Below are 21,604 nucleotides of genomic sequence, written 5' to 3' on the forward strand. Positions count from 1 at the left end.
AGCAGAAGTATGCAATGCAGAACATTGACGTTTTGTACAAAATCAGTTTATTTTGTTGTGTGATGATGGTACAATTTTTGTTTTCATACATAGCTTTTAAAATACTGTGTGATACAAACATGTATACAGAACTTCACATACGTTGTTTTGGCTTCCTATTTATTGCACGAGTTTATTTTGCACAAGAATATATACGAGTGGTATGTTCTTTCTCAAAATAAACTTGTGCAATAAATAGGAAACAAAAAAACAACGTATGTGAAGTTTTGTATTTATTACATATCTTCTTTTATGTTTTACAAAAACAATTTTTAATTTAACACTTTGTTAAATTTATGATAAAAACTCCTTTCATGGATTTGCTTGACGTTAAGAATCATACTCTGTGGCAGCCTTGTGTAATGTTTCAAATACAATGTGACATAATTTGTAAATCATATATGCAGTAAAAAGAAAAAAGAAATTCCCCATTTAAAAGTTCCGGTCCAGATCGCACATATGTGCGATACAAAATAAATTTATCACACAGTTTCAAAATGTCTTTATCACTATAGTAAGATTGAATAGGTATGTAATAAAAAACATCATGTTAAATTTCTTTACACCAATAAGAACCTACTGTACACACCAAATGATTGATTGCCAACCATTTTCTTTTCCCAGCTCCCATTGTCTTTTTTTTTTTTTTCAAAGATGAAATGCACTTCTTTATTTCATTGAGTGTTACTTTTGCCTCCAACATTTTGAGATTTTCTTTTTAAGCTACATGTATTCTACTGGGTATCATTTTGATTAAGACTTTAGCACCAACCCAGAATGAGTTTGAATAGGCCACTGGGGAAGTGAAAGTCCACTACATCGAAGTAGCATCTCTCAGTAACCATTAACCAAAAAAAGAAAAAGAAATGTTTTATTTAATGACGGACTCAACACATCGTATTTACGGTTATATGGCATCTGACTTCAGTACTCAAGGTTTCTGTTTGGGTTACCTTACCCTTAGTCCATATCAGTCTAGTCACTGACCAGTCCAGCTTGGGTGTCCCTAACAGAAGCCAAAGCTCCTGCTGGCATAGCTCTATATATGTTGGTGGTAGCATGTGTTTTTCTTTAATGCTCTAGAAAATGTATTACAATAATTACCTTATGTTTTAACAACGCATGGTTTTGGATCTCACTAATTTGGGCAAAATGGGTTTCTTGTCTGTTCTCAGCACTTTTTTTAGCACAATAATGTTATCAATTAAAAGCTGTTGAAGAGTTGTGAATATTTGGAAATGCATTTCAAGTTATTGTTATCTCATTAAAGCATAACATTTCAGTGACTTTGAAATGGAATGTTTTGTGGTCGGCATGCTTGTACTTAGTTTGGGCATTATTATTTTGGGCATACATATTTTGGCGTAACTTTTATTGTCATGACATTGGTGCAACCTAAATCCCTGCAAGGGTGTCAACTAACAAGTGTCCATTAGCAAGGGTGTCCACTAACAAGGGTGTCAATTAACAAGGGTAACTATTAACATGGGTGTCCACTAACAAGGGTGTCCATTAACAAGGGTCTATTAACATGGGTGTCCACTAACAAGGGTGTCAATTAACAAGGGTAACTATTAACATGGGTGTCCACTAACTAGTGTGTCCACTAACAAGAGTGTCAATTAACAAGGGTAACTATTAACATGGGTGTCCACTAACAAGAGTGTCAATTAACAAGGGTAACTATTAACATGGGTGTCCACTAACAAGTGTGTCCACTAACAAGTGTCTATTAGCATCGGTGTCCACTAACAAGAGTGTCAATTAACAAGGGTAACTATTAACATGGGTGTCCACTAACAAGAGTGTCAATTAACAAGGGTAACTATTAACATGGGTGTCCACTAACTAGGGTGTCCACTAACAAGAGTGTCAATTAACAAGGGTAACTATTAACATGGGTGTCCACTAACAAGAGTGTCAATGAACAAGGGTAACTATTAACATGGGTGTCCACTAACTAGGGTGTCCACTAACAAGAGTGTCAATTAATAAGGGTAACTATTAACATGGGTGTCCACTAACAAGTGTGTCCACTAACAAGTGTCTATTAGCATCAGTGTCCACTAACAAGAGTGTCAATGAACAAGGGTAACTATTAACATGGGTGTCCACTAACAAGAGTGTCAATTAACAAGGGTAACTATTAACATGGGTGTCCACTAACTAGGGTGTCCACTAACAAGAGTGTCAATTAACAAGGGTAACTATTAACATGGGTGTCCACTAACACAAACAAGTGTGTCAATTCAACAAGGGTAACTATTAACATGGGTGTCTATTAACAAGGGTGTCCACTAACAAGTGTGTCCACTAACAAGTGTCCATTAGCATTGGTGTCCATTAACAAGGGTGTCAATTAACAAGGGTAACTATTAACATGGGTGTCCACTAACAAGTGTGTCGACTAACAAGTGTCTATTAGCATTGGTGTCCACTAACAAGAGTGTCAATTAACAAGGGTAACTATTAACATGGGTGTCCACTAACAAGTGTGTCAATTAACAAGGGTAACTATTAACATGGGTGTTCACTAACAAGAGTGTCAATTAACAAGGGTAACTATTAACATGGGTGTCCACTAACAAGTGTGTCCACTAACAAGTGTCCATTAGCATTGGTGTCCATTAACAAGGGTGTCAATTAACAAGGGTAACTATTAACATGGGTGTCCACTAACAAGTGTGTCCACTAACAAGTGTCCATTAACATGGGTGTCCACTAACAAGGATGTCAATTAACAAGGGTAACTATTAACATGGGTGTCCACTAACAAGTGTGTCAATTAACAAGGGTAACTATTAACATGGGTGTCCACTAACAAGAGTGTCAATTAACAAGGGTAACTATTAACATGGGTGTCCACTAACAAGTGTGTCCACTAACAAGTGTCTATTAGCATCGGTGTCCACTAACAAGAGTGTCAATGAACAAAGGTAACTATTAACATGGGTGTCCACTAACTAGGGTGTCCACTAACAAAAGTGTCCATTAACAAGGGTGACAACTAACAAGGGTGTCCACTAACAAGGGTATCCACTAACAATGATGTCCATTAAAAAGGGTGACCATTAACAAGGGTGTAACAGTAACAAGGGTGTCCATTAACAAGAGTGTCCATTAACAAGGGTGTCCACTAATAAGAGTGTCCATTAACAAGTGAGTAGCAAGGGTGTCAATTAACAAAGGTGTCCATTAACAAGGGTGTCGTGTATGAAAAGGTTATCTTGACAAATGTTTCATTTAACAACCATTAATTTCCTCATTTTTTTTCGTTTCTAAATTTCCATTAACACGTCAATGTGATATTACACAAATACGTATCTCACCATGAAGCAAACACGTCAGACTCAGCAGGATGTTTTCAACACCGCACGATTCTAAGTAATGTAACAGCAACACAATCGCATATGACCAGACAAACAGGTAAATTGCATAGCTACGGAAGGTTCAGTTCACTTGGTTAAGTACTTAATGCAGGCACTTATCATCGGTCAACTGTCTGCATGCATGATCAAAGCACTAACTATTTAATGATCAAATATTTGTCTTGCCTTTAAATTGACATTTGCTTCTAAAAATAGTCATCGACAACATTAGTCTACATAACAGAACATAAAGGTAGGGCTAGCTCTGGGTGATCAGAAAATTTCTCGAAAATTATCTTTAAAAAATGCAAAACATAGAGCTATTTTCCAACAAAATATAAATTATAACACATTATTTTTTCGTCAAATTAAAATAAAATTTGCCAATTCTTGTTAAAATTCACAGTTGGTGAATTTGGCGAGTGACAGAGCTAGCCCTAGTTGGAAAATCCTGTTAATAAGAGATACTAGTGAATAAACCTGTGTATAATGGACACTAGTGTTGAATCCTGAGTATAACAAGACAGTATTGATTAAACTGTATATTCGAGACACTATTAATTAAAACTGTGTATAACAGACATTAGTGATTAAGTGTGTGTATAACAGACACTATTAATTACACCTGTGTATAACAGTCACTAATTATTAAACCTGTGTATAACAGACACTAATTATTAAACCTGTGTATAACACACTAATTATTAAACCTGTGTATAACAGACACTCATTATTAAACCTGTGTATAACACACACTAATTATTAAATATGTGTATAACAGAGACTAATGACTGAACCTGTGTATAACAAAAACTAATGATTAAACCTGTGTATAACAGACACTAATTATTAAACCTGTGTTTTAGAGACACTAGTGACTGAACCTGTATATAACACACTAATTAATAAACCTGTGTATAACAGACACTCATTATTAAACCTGTGTATAACAGACACTCATTATTAAACCTGTGTATAACACACACTAATTATTAAATATGTGTATAACAGAGACTAGTGATTGAACTTGTGTATAACAAAAACTAATGATTGAACCTGTGTATAACAGACACCACTAATTATTAAACCTGTGTATAACAGACACTCATTATTAAACATGTGTATAATAGACACTCATTATTAAACCTGTGTATAACACACACTAATTATTAAACATGTGTATTACAGAGACTAGTGATTGAACCTGTGTATAACAAAAACTAATGATTAAACCTGTGTATAACAGACACTAATTATTAAACCTGTGTATAACAGACACTAGTGATTAAACCTGTGCATAACAAACACTAATTATTAAACATGTGTATAACAGACACTAATTATTAAATCTGTGTATAACAGACACTAATGATTAAACCGGTGTATAACAGACACTAATTATTAAACCTGTGTATTAGAGACACTAGTGATTGAACCTGTGTATAACAGACACTAATTATAAAACTTTGTATAACAGACACTAGTGACTAAACCTGTGTATAACAGACACTAGTGACTAAATCTGTGGTTGAGAAACACTAATTATTACACCTGTGTATCACAGACACTAATGATTAAACCTGAGTACATCAAACAATAGTTCTTAGAAAAGAAATCCATTTTTATATATTGTAAACTGGGAAATAAAATGTGTACATGTACATTTTGCATCATTGACACCCAAAGTTAATAAATTTATACACATGCATAACTTTGATTGCAGATTCACATAGTTGTTTGCAAAATTTACATGTTGTAAATATATGTGCATATTCACACACAAAACGTATGTCACACTATTGATCTGGTTTTCAGTAATCTAGGATTTATACTGTCAAATAGGAAATGAAGTTGAGCATGGCAAATAAATCTTTTAAATTTACAGGCTAATTTGAGAATTGTCAATAATTGTAATTTAATACATTTGTCTGTTCAAGAGAAAATAATGTTGAAGTTGGATACATATAATAAACAAGACTGATCAAACTGCTGAAATAAATTCTTAACTCAAAACTAGATGGAAATAATAATATACTGTCCTGCAAATGATAATTACCAAATATTACTTTTAGTGTACAATGATATTCAAGAAAGTGCAAGATTTATTTTAAAATGTTCTAACGTTTTATTGGTCAAACCACACTAGCTTTTACATAAAATCATATTATGTACTAACTGGGTTTTTTTTCTAAGACTGCCAATTCTAAAATGTCTGTGGGAGCAGTTTTATAAAGAATTGTGATCTTAATTCTTTTGGAACAGAGTACATGTACCTAAATGCAAAGTTATTTTTAAAAACTTAAAACCAGTAACAGCAAGTATGTCAACTTATATGCACTGAACATAAAAAATTAAGTCCATTCTAAGTTATCACACCATCAAGATATCAAATTAGCATTCTATATTTACTGGTTCTTTGTTTTGTATGGCACGAGTGCTATTAAAGGGTAGATTCAATGTTCAGGATCACCTGTGCATGTGGTAGTACATAACATATAGGCCACATGTATGTACATGTGCATGTATTTAACTCTATATTTCTTGTTTTAGTTTGTTTGTCTCTGTTAATCATTGTTTCGTAAAGTGTGTTATTGTCATATAGGTACAAAATTATCGTAATATAGGCTTTATAGCTTGTTTAATAACAATTCCACCATCAATATTTTGAATGGAATAAATATTAATACAAATATAAATATATATTATTAACAAACTTTCTTTTATAATTAATAAAATATTTTTAAACCAATAATACAGGTTAAATTATATATGTTCATATTATGTACAATGTACAAAAAGCACCAGCCTCGGTGGTGTCGTGGTTAAGCCATTGGACAAACGGCTGGTAAGGTACTGGGTTCGCAGCTCGGTACCGGTTCTCACCCAGAGTGAGTTTTAACGACTCAATGGGTAGGTGTAAGACTACTACACCAACTTTTCTCTCACTAACCACTAACAACTAACCACTAACTCACTGTCCTAGACAGACAGCTCAGACAGGTGAGGTGTGTGCCCAGGACAGTGTGCTTGAACCTTAATTGGATATAAGCAGAAAAATAAGTTGAAATGAAATGAATGAAAAAGCAGTTTTCATTAAGTCATGTGTTATGTTTCAAATTAGCATGGTTGTAAAAAATAATGTCATGCAAATGCTTGTACATTGTAGTAATTTTACACATTGTTATGTGAACAGTTATATTTTAACAAGGACATTCTATGAACAATCTGATTTAAACAAGGGAGTCGTCTGAACATGTGACAAGTGTGTGATAAATATGACCATGTGATATTAACAAGGGTGCCATATGGATACTTACCAAGGGTGTTTTTATGGGTGATATTAACACGGGTATTTGTTACCAAGGGTGCTGTATGGGTGATATTAACACAGGTATTTGTTACCAAGGGTGCTGTATGGGTGATTTTAACAAGGGTATTTGTTACCAAAGGTGCTGTATGGGTGATTTTAACAAAGGTATTTGTTACTAAGGGTGATGTATGGGTGATTTTAACAAGGGCATTTGTTACTAAGGGTGCTGTACTGGGTGATTTTAACAAGGACATTTGTTACTAAGGGTGCTGTATGGGTGATTTTTAACAAGGGCATTTGTTACTAAGGGTGCTGTATGGGTGATTTTAACAAGGGCATTTGTTACCAAGGGTGCTGTACTGGGTGATTTTAACAAGGACATTTGTTACTAAGGGTGCTGTATGGGTGATTTTTAACAAGGGCATTTGTTACCAAGGGTGCTGTATGGGTGATTTTAACAAGGGCATTTGTTACCAAGGGTGCTGTATGGGTGATTTTAACAAGGGCATTTGTTACCAAGGGTGCTGTATGGGTGAGAATAACAAGGGCATTTGTTACCAAGGGTGCTGTATGGGTAATTTTAACAAGGGCATTTGTTACCAAGGGCACTGTATGGGTGATTTTAACAAGGGCATTTGTTACCAAGGGTGCTGTATGGGTGATTTTAACAAGGGCCTTTGTTACCAAGGGTGCTGTATGGGTGATTTTAACAAGGGCCATTGTTACCAAGGGTGCTGTATGGGTGATTTTAACAAGGGCATTTGTTACCAAGGGTGCATTTATGGGTGATTTTAACAAGGGCATTTGTTACCAAGGGTGCATTTATGGGTGATTTTAACAAGGGCATTTGTTACCAAGGGTGCTGTATGGGTGATTTTTAACAAAGGCATTTGTTACCAAGAGTGCTGTATGGGTGATTTTAACAAGGGTATTTGTTACTAAGGGTGCTGTATGGGTGATTTTAACAAGGACATTTGTTACTAAGGGTGCTGTATGGGTGATTTTAACAAGGACATTTGTTACTAAGGGTGCTTTTATGGGTGATTTTAACAAGGGTATTTGTTACTAAGGGTGCTGTATAAGTGATTTTAACAAGGTTATTTGTTACTAAGGGTGCTGTATGAGTGATTTTAACAACAGTATTTGTTAACAAGAGGTGTCATGGGAACAGATTATCTTGACAATTTATCATGTGAACACTTTGATGTCATGCAAACATGGTGATCTTAACTAGGATACAACATGAACAACGAGATAATATGTGGGGTTGTTTGAACAAGCCAGTTCAACATATGAACTAGATCTATAATACAAACTAGATAATCTTAACAATTGTTTCATCAACAAAGAGATCTTGAAAAAAGTGGTATGTGAACGTAACGTTTTTTAACAAGGGTGTCACAAATGTGTTCTCAACAAGGTTATCATGTGAATAAGTGGAGGATTTTTTAGGGGGTGGGGTTGGGGGTGTTGGTGTGAAAACATCATTAGTGTGAAATAACAAGTGACATTCAAAAGTATTACAAAACTAAATACCTATTCCTAGCTTTGAACAGTTTCTTCTTCTTGATGCTAAGCACAGATATATGTACATTTTAAAACTTTTACATCAAACCAATCATATTGCTGAAGGAATTTACACATGTACATTTCACAAATCTGTGTTCTAAATATGTTGCATCATTTAATACTGCCATTATATGCTAGACGTGTATACACATATACATAAGTATAAAATAAAATAAAACATGCAAAAATGCATGGGAGTTAAAAAAAAAGAAATAAAAAACCACCTTATATAATTTTCTTTTTCAAATGCCTAAATCCAAGTATTGATTTGCTTTTACAAGTATCACTATTTTCACTAAAATTATTATATAAAGGAGAAATAAATGGAAAGAGCTCCAGGTATTCAGAAATTGTTTCCACTATTCAAAGTTTATAATTTTCACCAGGTAACTGAACATTATCGTTATAAATATTGCCATCCAAAATTCAATTTTTTTTCTTCTATTGATTCAGAAACACTATACAAATGTCCACTGATATGAAAGACATTGTTAACAGTGAATAGAACATACAGAACTATTAAACAGAGCTCACTTTGAATATCTCTTTAAAGTAAATTTTACACAATTTAGACCATTTTATTTTCATCAAAAAGGCTAAATTATTAAGCACTAGACTAAGTATACATATCATATCAAAAATTACTGAAAACCCCCCTGTATATTATCAAAATGAATTAAAGAAAAGACTGAAAATCAATTCTTTTTAAACATTTACACACATATTCTATTTTTAAAACACTATTTCAAAATCTTCAATGACAATGCATAGATCATTTAAACATTTAATTTTGAATCAGCTATGTCAATGGTTGATTTGGGTAGTGATAGCGTGAGCTCTGTAAGACTGGCTGGCATTGGTCCTCCTTACCTGAGGGTTTGAGTTCCGTGAATGGAGGGAGACAAGCAGGCCTGTTTAAACTCAGGGTTGAGCATCAGAGTTGAGCGCTAAACACAGCAAAGGAATAGAGGTTAAAGGTTAAATAGTTCATATATATACTCTTCAAAAAAAGAAACGCAAAACCATATTGTCGTAACATTTGGAGAATTGATTTAATTATTGAATGGTGAGTCCGATAATTACCAAATGTTGCAGGATTGTTCACAATTCACTCTAGTCCATTGTGAGTAAGTGATAGGACACACCACCAAGGTCAAGGTCATCTGGAGTCAATACCGGGTGTGGCCTCCGCGTGTGTTGACAACTGCCTGGCACCGCCTGCCCATTGAAGCAACCAGAGTACGGATGACGTCCCGGGGGATGGTGGCCCACTCGGCCTGCAAGGCTGCTGCCAGCTCGGGCAGGGTCTGGGGCTGTGGTTGTCGCTGTCGGAGGCGTCGGTCCAACTCGTCCCATAGAATCTCAATTGGGTTCAAATCCGGTGATATCGATGGCCAAGGAAGGACATTTAATGTTGTTGTTCTGTAGGAAAGCCGTTGTGAGACGTGCTGTGTGAGGCCTGGCGTTGTCATGTTGGAACACTGCGTTGGCGTTGGCCATAACTGGAACGATGTGTGGCCGGAGGATCTGGTCAATGTAGCCCTGTGTGGCCGCCGAATCTGTCCACTTCCTGCACGCAGTTTGCCGCATAACGTTCACCACGACGCCTATACACGCGACATCTTCCATCATGACGTCGGAGTAGAAATCGGGACTCGTCACTGAACCACACCTGTCTCCATCGCAGTTGAGGCCATTGTCGATGAATCTGGCACCACTGCAGTCGGAGTCGACGGTGTTGTGGTGTTAAGATGACACCTCGAACTGGACGTCTGGCACGAATTCCTACCTCACGTAGGCGGTTCCGTACGGTCTGGTCGGATATCCTGCGCAAACCTGGTATTGCTGCGGCTGTGGAGGTGGCAGTAGTCAATCGTTCCCGAAGGTGGCGTACCCAGATGTAGCGGTCCTGCCCGGGGGTAGTGACCCATGGTCGACCGGATCTAGGGAGGTCACGTGTTGATCCATGTTGCTGGTAACGGTCCCACAGTCTGGAGATGGTGCTTGGGGACACATGGAATGCCCTGGCAACGGCCGTTCTGGATTCGCCTGCGTCTAGTCGGCCGATGGCATTGTTTCTCTACGGTTCACTGAGACGTGGCATGTCCTGGATTGTCAACTGCATGGCCAGGCAAGCGAACACTCTGCACTTTTATACTGTCGGTGTTCATGTTGCACATGCAGACAACGCACGTGCAGTGGTGACATGGTTTGCACGTGGCTGCGTTTTTGCGAATATTCACATTTTGGAACTTTATTGTACAGTAGCTGCGTTTTATCGAATGTAACCGTGGGAATGTGTTTGGGACATGCAATGACCTTATATTCACAAAGCATGAACCAGTAGGAAACATAAAATCGGAGTTATAACCCATTTGTACCCTTTTGCGTTTCTTTTTTTGAAGAGTATATATATATATATATATATATATATATATATAGGTTTATAACATATTATACCATTAAATCACACCCTGTCTAAGAACTAAAAACAAAAAAACAAGAAAAACTTGAATCTGAATTTTTAAAGTATTTCAAAAGGCAAAAAAAAAACCTGTTTTGTTACAAGCTGATATAGTGTAACAAATGACCCTTAAGAACAATAACATGAAGAATAAAAGCTTTTTAAAAAAATATGAGGTTTCCATTACATGTATTTTAAATTATTTTTATTATAAAAGACTTTCACAGATACAGCACTTATTTATTGATTTATTCATATCATTGTTCTTGTATTGATTCTTGTATGTGTATCTACCAGTAATATTTTAATTGATTAAAGTTATTGTTATTCATTCATTCCATTATTGATGCACTGATACTAGTGTATGCATATCTAATATTTAAATAAAACACAATTGATCCAAGTTATTGTAATTCATTCATACCATTGTTGCCATATTGATACTTGTCTGTGTATCTAATATTTAAATAAAACACAATTGATCCAAGTTATTGTAATTCATTCATACCATTGTTGCCATATTGATACTTGTCTGTGTATCTAATATTTAAATAAAACACAATTGATCCAAGTTATTGTAATTCATTCATACCATTGATGGTGTATTGATACTTGGTTGTGTATCTAATATTTAAATAAAACACAACTGATAAAAATTGTTGTAATTCATTCATGCCATTATCGATGCATTGATACTAGTGTATGTGTATCTAATATTTAAATGAAACACAATTGATCAATCTGTATTTGATGCTGTTTTTGTTTAATCTCATGTTGTTAAGAACAATCTAGGATTTATCACCATGGTGACGGTCCCGTGGCTAATGGGATTTGGAAAATTGGTGCAATTTTAGTCATAATTGGAATTTTTGGGGGGCCAATGAGTTTATGAATCTGTAATATTAAAGAACATAATTAATTTACTTTTTAAAAATAATTTTAAAGACATATATACATAATTACTAAAATATAAATAATTTATCACCAAATTTGCAAATTATACTCTGGAAATTGAGAATTTTCAGTAGCATTATGATCGGTACTGCATAACGCCTAAATAAATCCCTGACAAGGTACCATTCTGAAAGTTTTTGTTACGCAGTAACCACCTTGTAACCAGAACAACCATTATCTACTTATAAATGTAATGTCCAACTTACAATGAGGAAATTGTTCCAGGCACTTTTAATAAGCATGTGCATGGGTGAGGTTGGATTGAGCAAGTAGATGTGCAGCTGAGTTGGTCTCTTTTCCATCCGTCCACTGGCAGACAGCATGTTCAGGTTGTTAATGGAGTCCCCTAAATCTGACATAGTCGCATAGCCCAGGGAACTGCAAGTGACACACACAAAATGAGCTTAAAGAAAATCAGTCATTAGTGCTGAAATTATAGGCTTTATCATCAGGGCTAGCTTTGCCACTCGCCACATTTGCCAATTGCAAATTTTAGGAACAATTAGCAAATTTTATTTTAATTTGGCAAAAGTAATTTGTTTAATAATTGATATTTTGTTGGAAAATAGCTATAGCTCTGATCATGTACCCAGCAGAGACAGATCTAGTGGGGGGGGGGGGCTCCAGGGGCCACCCCCCCCCTAAAGTTTGCGATAGTTATAATTTTATTATATATTAATTTTCATTTTTTTACTCTCCCCCCTCCAAACCTCCTCCAAAGTTCCCTTGGCATTCCACCTCACGTCATTGGGGTCCCCCTTAAATGGATTTTCTGGATCCGCCATCCCCAGTACATGTATGAACTGGGCAAAGATAACAATTTAAAAACTAAATTTGCTAGCAGCTTATTACAATATACCATAAAATGAAACTTTATATAATATAAACACAATGTTAGACATTTAAAGGTTAATTTTATAATAAAATTATGAACTACATGTATGAGCTGTGCAGTTTAAATCTATTTTACTGTATATATTGTATTCCTAATAATGAGTAAAACGTGTTAATACTGTTATTCCTACTGTTGTTTTCACATAAGTACTGCAAAGCGTCTTACAAAATAAATGTTAATTTTTTTATCTAAAAACACTGTCAAGGACACCTTTTTATTGTTTTTAATGGGTACACTGTAGAACAGTTTGGGGGCATCATACAAATGACATCACTATTCAAGAGAAAATCACACAATCTGCATTACTAGTCAACAGACTTCACTCTTGCTCGATTTTCCTTTGAGCTAAAAAGCTATTTTAATGCAGGATTTTCAATAATAAAAAAAAAAAAAAATTTAAATAGCCTTTATTGGAAATGAAAACATATGTAATTTCATCTCCTGATATTTGACTACAACTTGGCACAAAAATGTTTATCTGGTTTTAACTTTACTTTATTATAAAGTTAACGGGCGTTCTCAGTATGTGATTAGTTGCACCGACTTGTCGCATGCGATCGAATCGTACTGTGATAACACCTAAATCGGAACGACTTTAGTCATACGACAAGTCGTGACGGAATCGTACAGAGTAGAACGTGTTCTATTTCTCACGATAAATTCTAAGCTCTCAGCCAATCAAATCAAATTAAAGTTTAACCGTTCAGTTTTGTCAACTCTGGGTTTTTTGCTTTACTTTATAAATATCCGATTTCATGGGTCCATAAAACCTATTATTGTCCAGATGTGGTCAATAACTGTTTTGGTACATAATACCATCAGTAAATTGTCTACATTCATGTTTTCTTTATTTCAGTGGACGTTTGTATGCACTTACAATTCACACAAAATATTTTTAAATTGACGAGCTTTGTCTGATGTCATCAAATGTTATGACGTAACGTCTTCCCGCATACACAATTCGAGTCACCACGACAAATCGCATGCAAGAAGCCGGAACACCGCTTTAACCTTTAATAAGACATGAGTCAGCTAACAGTGAAAAAGCTGGAATATCCAAAACAATTTTTTACACTGCCTAAAAAGTAACATCAACTGCTTGGAAATGTAAACTTATCACTTGATTTTATACATAAACAAAAACTGTGAAATATTCTTAAAAATAAAAGCTCGTTCCTCATGCACGTACCTTCTGTTCCTCTCATTCTCCAATGGTCTGGATTTAGATATAGACCCTCTTACTGAAAAAATGTCTGCCGACAGACGACTGGAAGGTCTGTCTGTGAATGAAACCATCGACCCGTGAGATCTCCTGAAGGAGTCCACTTCTATGAGAGGCACCAGGGGCCTCTGTTCCTGGCTTACTGCTGTGAAGTCTACAGACGTTGTCCTCGGCGATTCCTTCGTTTCCATCTGCTTAGGATCCTGGGTCACCTGAGTGCTGCTCCGCTTTCGGACTATAGGCCAACAGCAGTTGGTGCTTTTCTTTGCACTATCAGACCCATCCCCTATTGGAGAAACGCCCTTCTTGGGAACATCTTGAGCTGCTAAGTCTTTACCATTAGGTACTGCTGGAGTGGACTGTTTTGAGTTCTGGGTAAGACTATTTGTAAGATTCTGAGAAACGGCTGTCTTGGAAACGTGAGGCTTTTTCCGGCTATGAACGTGGTCACCAGCAGCTGGATGTGAATTAGGCACGGATAGGATCTTTTTTAGACTCTTGTCTTCTTGGTCATCTTCTTCGATCTCCTTCAGAGCCTGCAGGTAGCTGTCGTGATCCAGACTGTCATTCAGCTTCTTCTTCTTCTTTGAGACGACGCTCCCCCGCGCAGAGTCTTTGTTTGACAAACTGGATGTCTCACTGTCGGGACGAGTGGGTTGAGAGCTCGCTGTACTCTGCGTGTAGTACCCAGTGTCCTCGGTGAAACTGTCCACAGACTCCGCGTACCCCATCGGGGTCGATACGTTCGATCGATCATAGCCCCCAACCACATCTATGACCGATTCGGATCTAACCCGCCGAAAAGATCGACGCCATTGCTTTTTGATGGGTTCTGTAGTTAAATAGGTCACCTGAAGATGAAGTATGTTCTTACGCTCATCTTTGCTGAAGAATTCGGCTACATCATTCACCTGAATGTAAAAAGAAGAAGAGAATTTTAAATTTCTAATGAAAAGCATTTTCGTTAATATAAGTAAATGTGGAAACATTTTGTCATCAAAATTTTTATTAGGGATATTTCTAGTCAATTGAAAATTGATTAGCAACTACTGTTTAATGTTTTAAAATTGTGTAGCAATCTCTGAAATTTGTTTAGTGAATCGCAACACAATACTGAACAAAACGTTCCCTGTATAATGATATGTATAATATATTTATGACATTAAATTTAAGGAAGGAAATGTTTTATTTAACGACACACTCATCACATTTTATTTAGTTATATGGCATCAGACATATTGTTAAGGACCACACAGATATTAAGAGAGGAAACCCGCTGTCGCCACTTTGTGGGCTACTCTTTTCGATAAGCAGCAAGGGATCTTAAACAGGATTGCACATACCATGGCCTTTGATATACCAGTCGTGATGCACTGGCTGATATTAAATTTAAATGCTATTTAAGTCAAATTGATGGTATGCACTGCTAAATGTACTTATGAACTGTTATTTTATGCCAACTCCAAATAAAAGGTATTTTTGTGATTACTGCTGATATAATACAATTTTAATCACACTTTTGAGACTTCTTTGGAGTGATATAAATGTGATGAATGTTGAAGGATTTTATAGAAATTATCAAAAGAGGTAGCAAAACATTTTAAATACCTAATGTATCATGTGTGCTTTTAATAAAAAACATTTGATTTTTTTTTTTTTTTTACTTCAAATATCCATGCTTATTAAAAAAATAAAAGTAAGTTTTCTTTTTTTTTAATTAAAGCTGTATATATAGTTATATTTTGGGTGCAAAATTAAATCTACCCCAATTATATGAAAACGAAACTGCTTTATTGGCTTACACCTGCACCTGTATTAAGCAGCCACCTATTTTAAAAGGTCAGTTTTTGACTCTCCCTTTGGTGGCCACTTAATTAACAGATTTCACTGTTGATTAGATTTCAGTAATGTTCAAATCTTTATTTCCAGGTAAAATACTTGTGTATAGAGGAAGGATTTTGACTGGTGCCACATTTCTTTAACTTTTAACCAGTATATAGCTAAATAGACATTAGTTGTATTTTTTCAAAATAAATAAAAAAAGAATAGTAAATTAATTAATAATAATAATTTTTAAAATCCACATTTTAATGGATTAAACACTTTATTGATGTTATTAAGTGCTCAGTTAAGTTTTTTCTATTATTTTATTTCATTTGTCTGGTACTTGTTATACTGTTTTCTTCATGTACATAACACTGTATGTACATACATACATACATATTTATATTGTGTGAGTACATACATACATGTACATATTTATATTCATCATCTCAGTCATGTTCATTGTATTCTTCACCGATTGTATTCATTACATCTTTGACATTATATTAATACCTTAAGACATATAAGCTAGTTCTTTATCCATCATATATTTCCGCAATGGGATTTGCCTATATTAATAATTTACAGGTTTAGTGTCTATAAAACAGCAGATCAATATACTGTCCGCAACTCCTACATACACCATAATAGATTATCTAATCTCCTTAAGACAATGCAATTTCTGCATACTAGAAAAACCAATATTGTTTAATAATGTACATGTATATATGAACTATAGCCATTGAGGAATTAATTTGTTCAGTGTACCCCTATACAGTGTCATCTAGGGTCAATCACACATGTCAGTTGTATTAATACGAATCAATATTCCCCCCACCGATACAACATACTGTTGCTATAATGTAAAGTAACCAACACAAACAACGGTGGCGTGATTTCACAGTTGGTGAAATCTGAAGCTAAAACATCCTTCGAAAAATGAAGGAATGTATTTACATGTACATACATGTATATGTATAATGCCATGTGCATGACGTATGCCATGTTTCACTGGTGAGCTTATATCCACAGATGTTTCAAGACTAAGCAATATGCAAAACAAAGTTGTTTTGTTTAACAACACCACTATCATTGACTTTTGAATGTCAAACATTTGGTCATTCAGAGGAAACCCAATACATTTTCCATTTGCAGCAAGGGATCTTTTATATGCACTTTCCTACAGACAGGCCAGCACATACCACAGCCTTTGATATACCAAATGTGGTGCACTGGTTGGGAAAAAGGCTGTGGTATGTGTTTTCCTGTCTGTTGACTACATGTCAGACATCCAATAGCTGATGATTAATTAATCAATGTGCTCTAGTGGTGTTGTTTAACTAAACAAATTTTCATTCAAAAGAGAGCTGACCACAGATGTTTCACGACTGAACACATATTTAATACAATTTTAAAGTTTTATTTGTATATAATCATTCTTATAAACTATTTTAAAACACAAAATATTGCAAAACTAAATAACTAAACCTAAATATATCTTATTTTATAAGTATTATTATTTATATACATACATGTAGCTGGCTAGAAATTAATGGCGTTTTGATGGTCGATTGTAACAGATAATCGATTGGTTGGGTTCTACCAATGTATAAGGAGAGATTATGAAATCCATAATCAATTGTCATGAATTTTTTTTAAATAAGTATTCCTACAATGTAGATAAAAAAATTAAAAATCTGGAATCTGCTAACATGTCTACCATATTTTTAAATATTAGATGGCATAAAATATGTTTTTGTAGAATTTGAGCAAAATGTTTGAGCAAAATGTTTGAGCAAAATTTTAACAAAAATCCTCAAAATGTCTTAAAGGGACAGACCCTAGTTTCAACCCGTGAAAATTAACACTAAGTTTAATTAATCTACAAACCTGTAACACATTTGAATAAAGTTACAATTGAGTGAAACAGGAGTCTGTGACTTTGAATTGGTGAAATACCCTCTAAAAATAGACTAAAACTCAACTCCATAACTGAATGAATGAATGTTTAACGACACCCCAGCACGAAAAATACATCGGCTATTGGGTGTCAAACTATGGTAATGCAAATAAATAAAGTGATGATCAACATCAATATAAAAATTCAAGGTTTAAACAAAAACAGTGTAAAGAACTGTGCAAAAATACAAATACAAATATCACAGAATTTTACGGACACCGAATTTTACTGTAAACTTCAATTTGTGCTGTATTGGCCATTCTCAAAGAGAATGTTACACCCCTGCACCACGATGAGGTTACAGCACGCGCAGGGGCTCCATAACTGTTACCTCTCAGACACACGTGCATTTTTAAAAATATGAGAAATGCATTTTGTGATATTAAAAACACCAGGATGACCAAAATCACTTTGAATACACAGAAACAGATAATATAAACGATAAAATCTAAGTAAAGTATGATTTCAGTTATCAATAACGGCTCTAAAGTAAAAAATATGCCTTAGTGTTTAGAAACTAGGGTATGTCCCATTAAAAATTTAAAAATATTTTAATGTAATTTGTTTAGATTCTGATTACTGAAATTTTGTTCTAATAAATCATGTCTTATAAACAAACTGTTAATTAAGTATTAAAAGTTGAATTTAAATCTGAACACAATAAATATGGACTCCTACTTTACGATCCCATTGATGGGTACATTGGGCTATTTCCTGTTCCAGACAGCACACCACGACTGGTATATCAAAGGTTGTGGTATGTGTTATCCTGTCTGTAGGATGCTGTATATAAATGATCCCTTGCTATTAATGGGAAAATGTAGTGGGTTTCCTCTCTAAGATATGTCAGAATTACCAAATGTTTGATATTCAACAGTCAATGATTAATAAATCAGCTCTAGTCATGGCATTAAACAACACAACCTTTTAACTTTCATTAAAAAAATGTGAGATCTTACCACATTCATAAAAAAAACCTGTCAACTAATTCCAAGGATCACTGCACCCGTGAAATAATTTCAATCAATATAATGGATTCTGTGCTCTGTAGCCAGATATTTGCAGCCAGGCTAACTCAATAATAAAACCATAATAATGATAGATGTTTCAGGCATTTCCATTTTCAATCGGTAAAGCATAACCCTTTCACAAAAATATAGTCAAAGAAACTTGGTACTATAGACCAAATTTTAGTCACTATCAGCACTGTAATGTCTATATAAAGGTCAAATATGTATTGTGAGGTTGAATATCAGTAATACTATGGATGAGGGTTTTGGTTGCATTCATGCATTTCAACTTATTTTCGTGCTTATATCCAATTAAGGCTCAAGCACACTGTCCTGGGCACACACCTAAGCTGTGTGGGCTGTCTGTCCAGGACAGTGGGCTAGTTGTTAGTGGTTAGTGAAAGAAATGAGGGTGTCTTACACCTACCCATTGTGTTGTCCCTTGCTGCTAATCGAAAAGAGTAGCCCATGAAGTAGCGACAGCGGGTTTCCTCTCTCGATATCTCTGTGGTCCTTAACCATATGTTTGACGCCATATAACCGTAAATAAAATGTGTGGAGTGCCTTGTTAAATAAAACATTTCTTTTTTCTATCTCTCTGCCTTTCTCTCTCTCTGTCTCTCTCTATCTATCTCTCTCTCTCTATCTCTCTCTGTCTGTCTGTCTCTGTCTCTCTCTCTTTCGCTCTCTCAACCATGTGCTAATATACCATATGCAACCTCACAACTGCCACAGATTTTTTTTTAATAAATAAATTTAAAAAAAATAAAATAAAATAAAAACTAAAGTGGATATATAAGAACTGTTTATTTTTTATGAATGTATCAATGTATACAATGTATAACAGTCACAAATTGTATAAAATTGTGTCGCTACATTATACTGTTAGACTGTTATACATTGATACATTCATAACAAATTACAAACAATTCTTATAATTACAAACAGCACAACTTCTTTAGTCAAAACTACACATAATTACTTAGGTTTTTAGTTTAAAATCCTTCACTACATTATGCAATCTTATGCAGTTTGTGACAGTTGTACATTGATAAATACATTTTAAAATGACAAACAGTTCTTGTATCTGTACAAACACAGGAGCATGTGCAGAAAGTGTGTTTCGGTGGTCGAACAATCCCCTTGATCAAGCCAATTTTCTCTTTTTTTCAATGCATTTTCTAGGGAAGCATATCTTAACCCCTCATAAACTTCACTAGCCACAGTTTAGCCGCACCTTCTTCTAAAATGTATACACACGTGCCTGAATACATATTAATTAATATTTAGTTAAAATACATAAAAATCAGCTTCTAGTGTCCTTTCCATCACCTGTTTTACGTAATGACATCCCAGATGCCGTAAACAAGTCACTTTCTGAGGTTTGTTGAAGGATAACATTCAGTTTTTCTTCAACGTCGTCCAATCAGAATTGAGTAAATCGTACAACAGCAGAAATTTGGTAATTATACATGGATAACTGGCCCAAAGAAATTTAGGTAGAAAAAGACACAAAATTGGAACTGGAGATTTTACTCCATAGGCACTGTAGCTTATTCTTTAATAAGCATGTGTGTAGCAATATGATGTCATACATTTTGAGATAATATATATAGGATTTGTTATGAATTATTTTTAATATAGAAAATATCAAAAAAGTCTCTTTTATTCATTATCTGTCGAGGGTCTGCTAAGACAAATATCAATTAACTAGACGAGGTTGATATTTTATGCACTGAAAAAATAAGTAGCAAATTCTATTTAAACTAAATAACACTTTTAAAAAACATTTTAATTTTATATTTGGTGAATCACAGTTCTAATTCCACCTCCATTGGTAAACTGATGTCATCTCTATTAGCACAAATGTAATTTCACGCCATGCACTTTAACTAAATCTAAACAAAACATTACGTTAGGTATACAGAACCTATTGACAACAACAAAATATTAACCAAGTTAATAATGATAAATATCAAATGGGTTTAGGACATGGTTCCTATGGGTATGTTATAGGATAAATGTCATTTCTAGTAACAGAATACATTGATCATATATCAGCTAACATATTTGTAGCACTGCTACTAGTAACAGGAATATAGTCAGGGCTTTAGATTGCATTGAAGTCAAGACGATGAACGTTGTGCCCAAAAATACATATGCCCAAATTAACTACAAACCAGCTGACCTCAAAATATTTGACCTCAAAATCACTGAAATGTTTAGATTAATTAGATGAAGATAACATGAAATTAATTTCTGAATATTAACAGCTCTACAGCAGCTGTTAATGATTGTACTGAACTAAAACGACTTTCCTGCACTGAAAAGACAAAAATCTCCATTGTGCCCAAATTAGAAAAATCTAAAGCCCTGATAGTTTAAAAAGTATCTCATAAATAAAACTTTACTACTTTGAAACAAATAAATTAGTTGTGAGATGTATTTAATAACGTGATATTATTTGCAGGCAAGTACTAAAAGTATGACTAGTGCTATTAATCATTCATGTCATTGTATTGGCTCCTATGTGCATTTTGGCATAAATACATCTCATCATCTAGGATCTCTGAATGTCAAAGTGATAAAACATCAGTGCTTTATAAATGTTTAAAAGAAATGCACAAATGATATGATGTTTTAAACAAAAAATTGTTTTGTTCAATGACACCACTAGAGCATTGATTTATTAATCATCGGCTATTGAATGTTATGATGTAAAAAAAATCTGATAAACTGGTAACATGATCCACATAAAGTTGTTTTTGTTTTGTTTGTTTTTAAATATTCATTGTCACAGATCAAACAGTGTAGTGTTGGGGTTGGGAGTTCTGAATCACTGCTTTACATGTATACACATGTACATAGCCATGTTCTAAGAAGCAAAAAAAATAAAATAAAATAACGAAGCTAACAAAAACTCATTCACACACAAGTTCAACACATGTATTCGCATACATAGGGTCAAGCTATACAAGCAGAACACACT

General features: G+C 34.6%; 1 protein-coding gene across 1 annotated transcript in view; it reads right to left on the minus strand.

The window, feature by feature from the left end:
• LOC121392383 (uncharacterized protein C12orf56-like) overlaps positions 1–21,604 on the minus strand; it is a 57,222-nt gene that overhangs the window by 23,720 nt on the left and 11,898 nt on the right. Inside the window, exons 2-4 of the mRNA XM_041523618.1 lie at positions 13,789–14,732; positions 11,911–12,082; positions 9,157–9,233 (exon numbers count right to left, since the gene is read on the minus strand). Coding sequence (XP_041379552.1) covers positions 9,157–9,233; positions 11,911–12,082; positions 13,789–14,732 — 1,193 coding nt within the window. The remainder of the gene's footprint in view (positions 1–9,156; positions 9,234–11,910; positions 12,083–13,788; positions 14,733–21,604) is intronic.

This window comes from Gigantopelta aegis, chromosome 3, assembly GCF_016097555.1.
Source record: "Gigantopelta aegis isolate Gae_Host chromosome 3, Gae_host_genome, whole genome shotgun sequence".
Taxonomy (NCBI): Eukaryota; Metazoa; Mollusca; class Gastropoda; order Neomphalida; family Peltospiridae; genus Gigantopelta; species Gigantopelta aegis.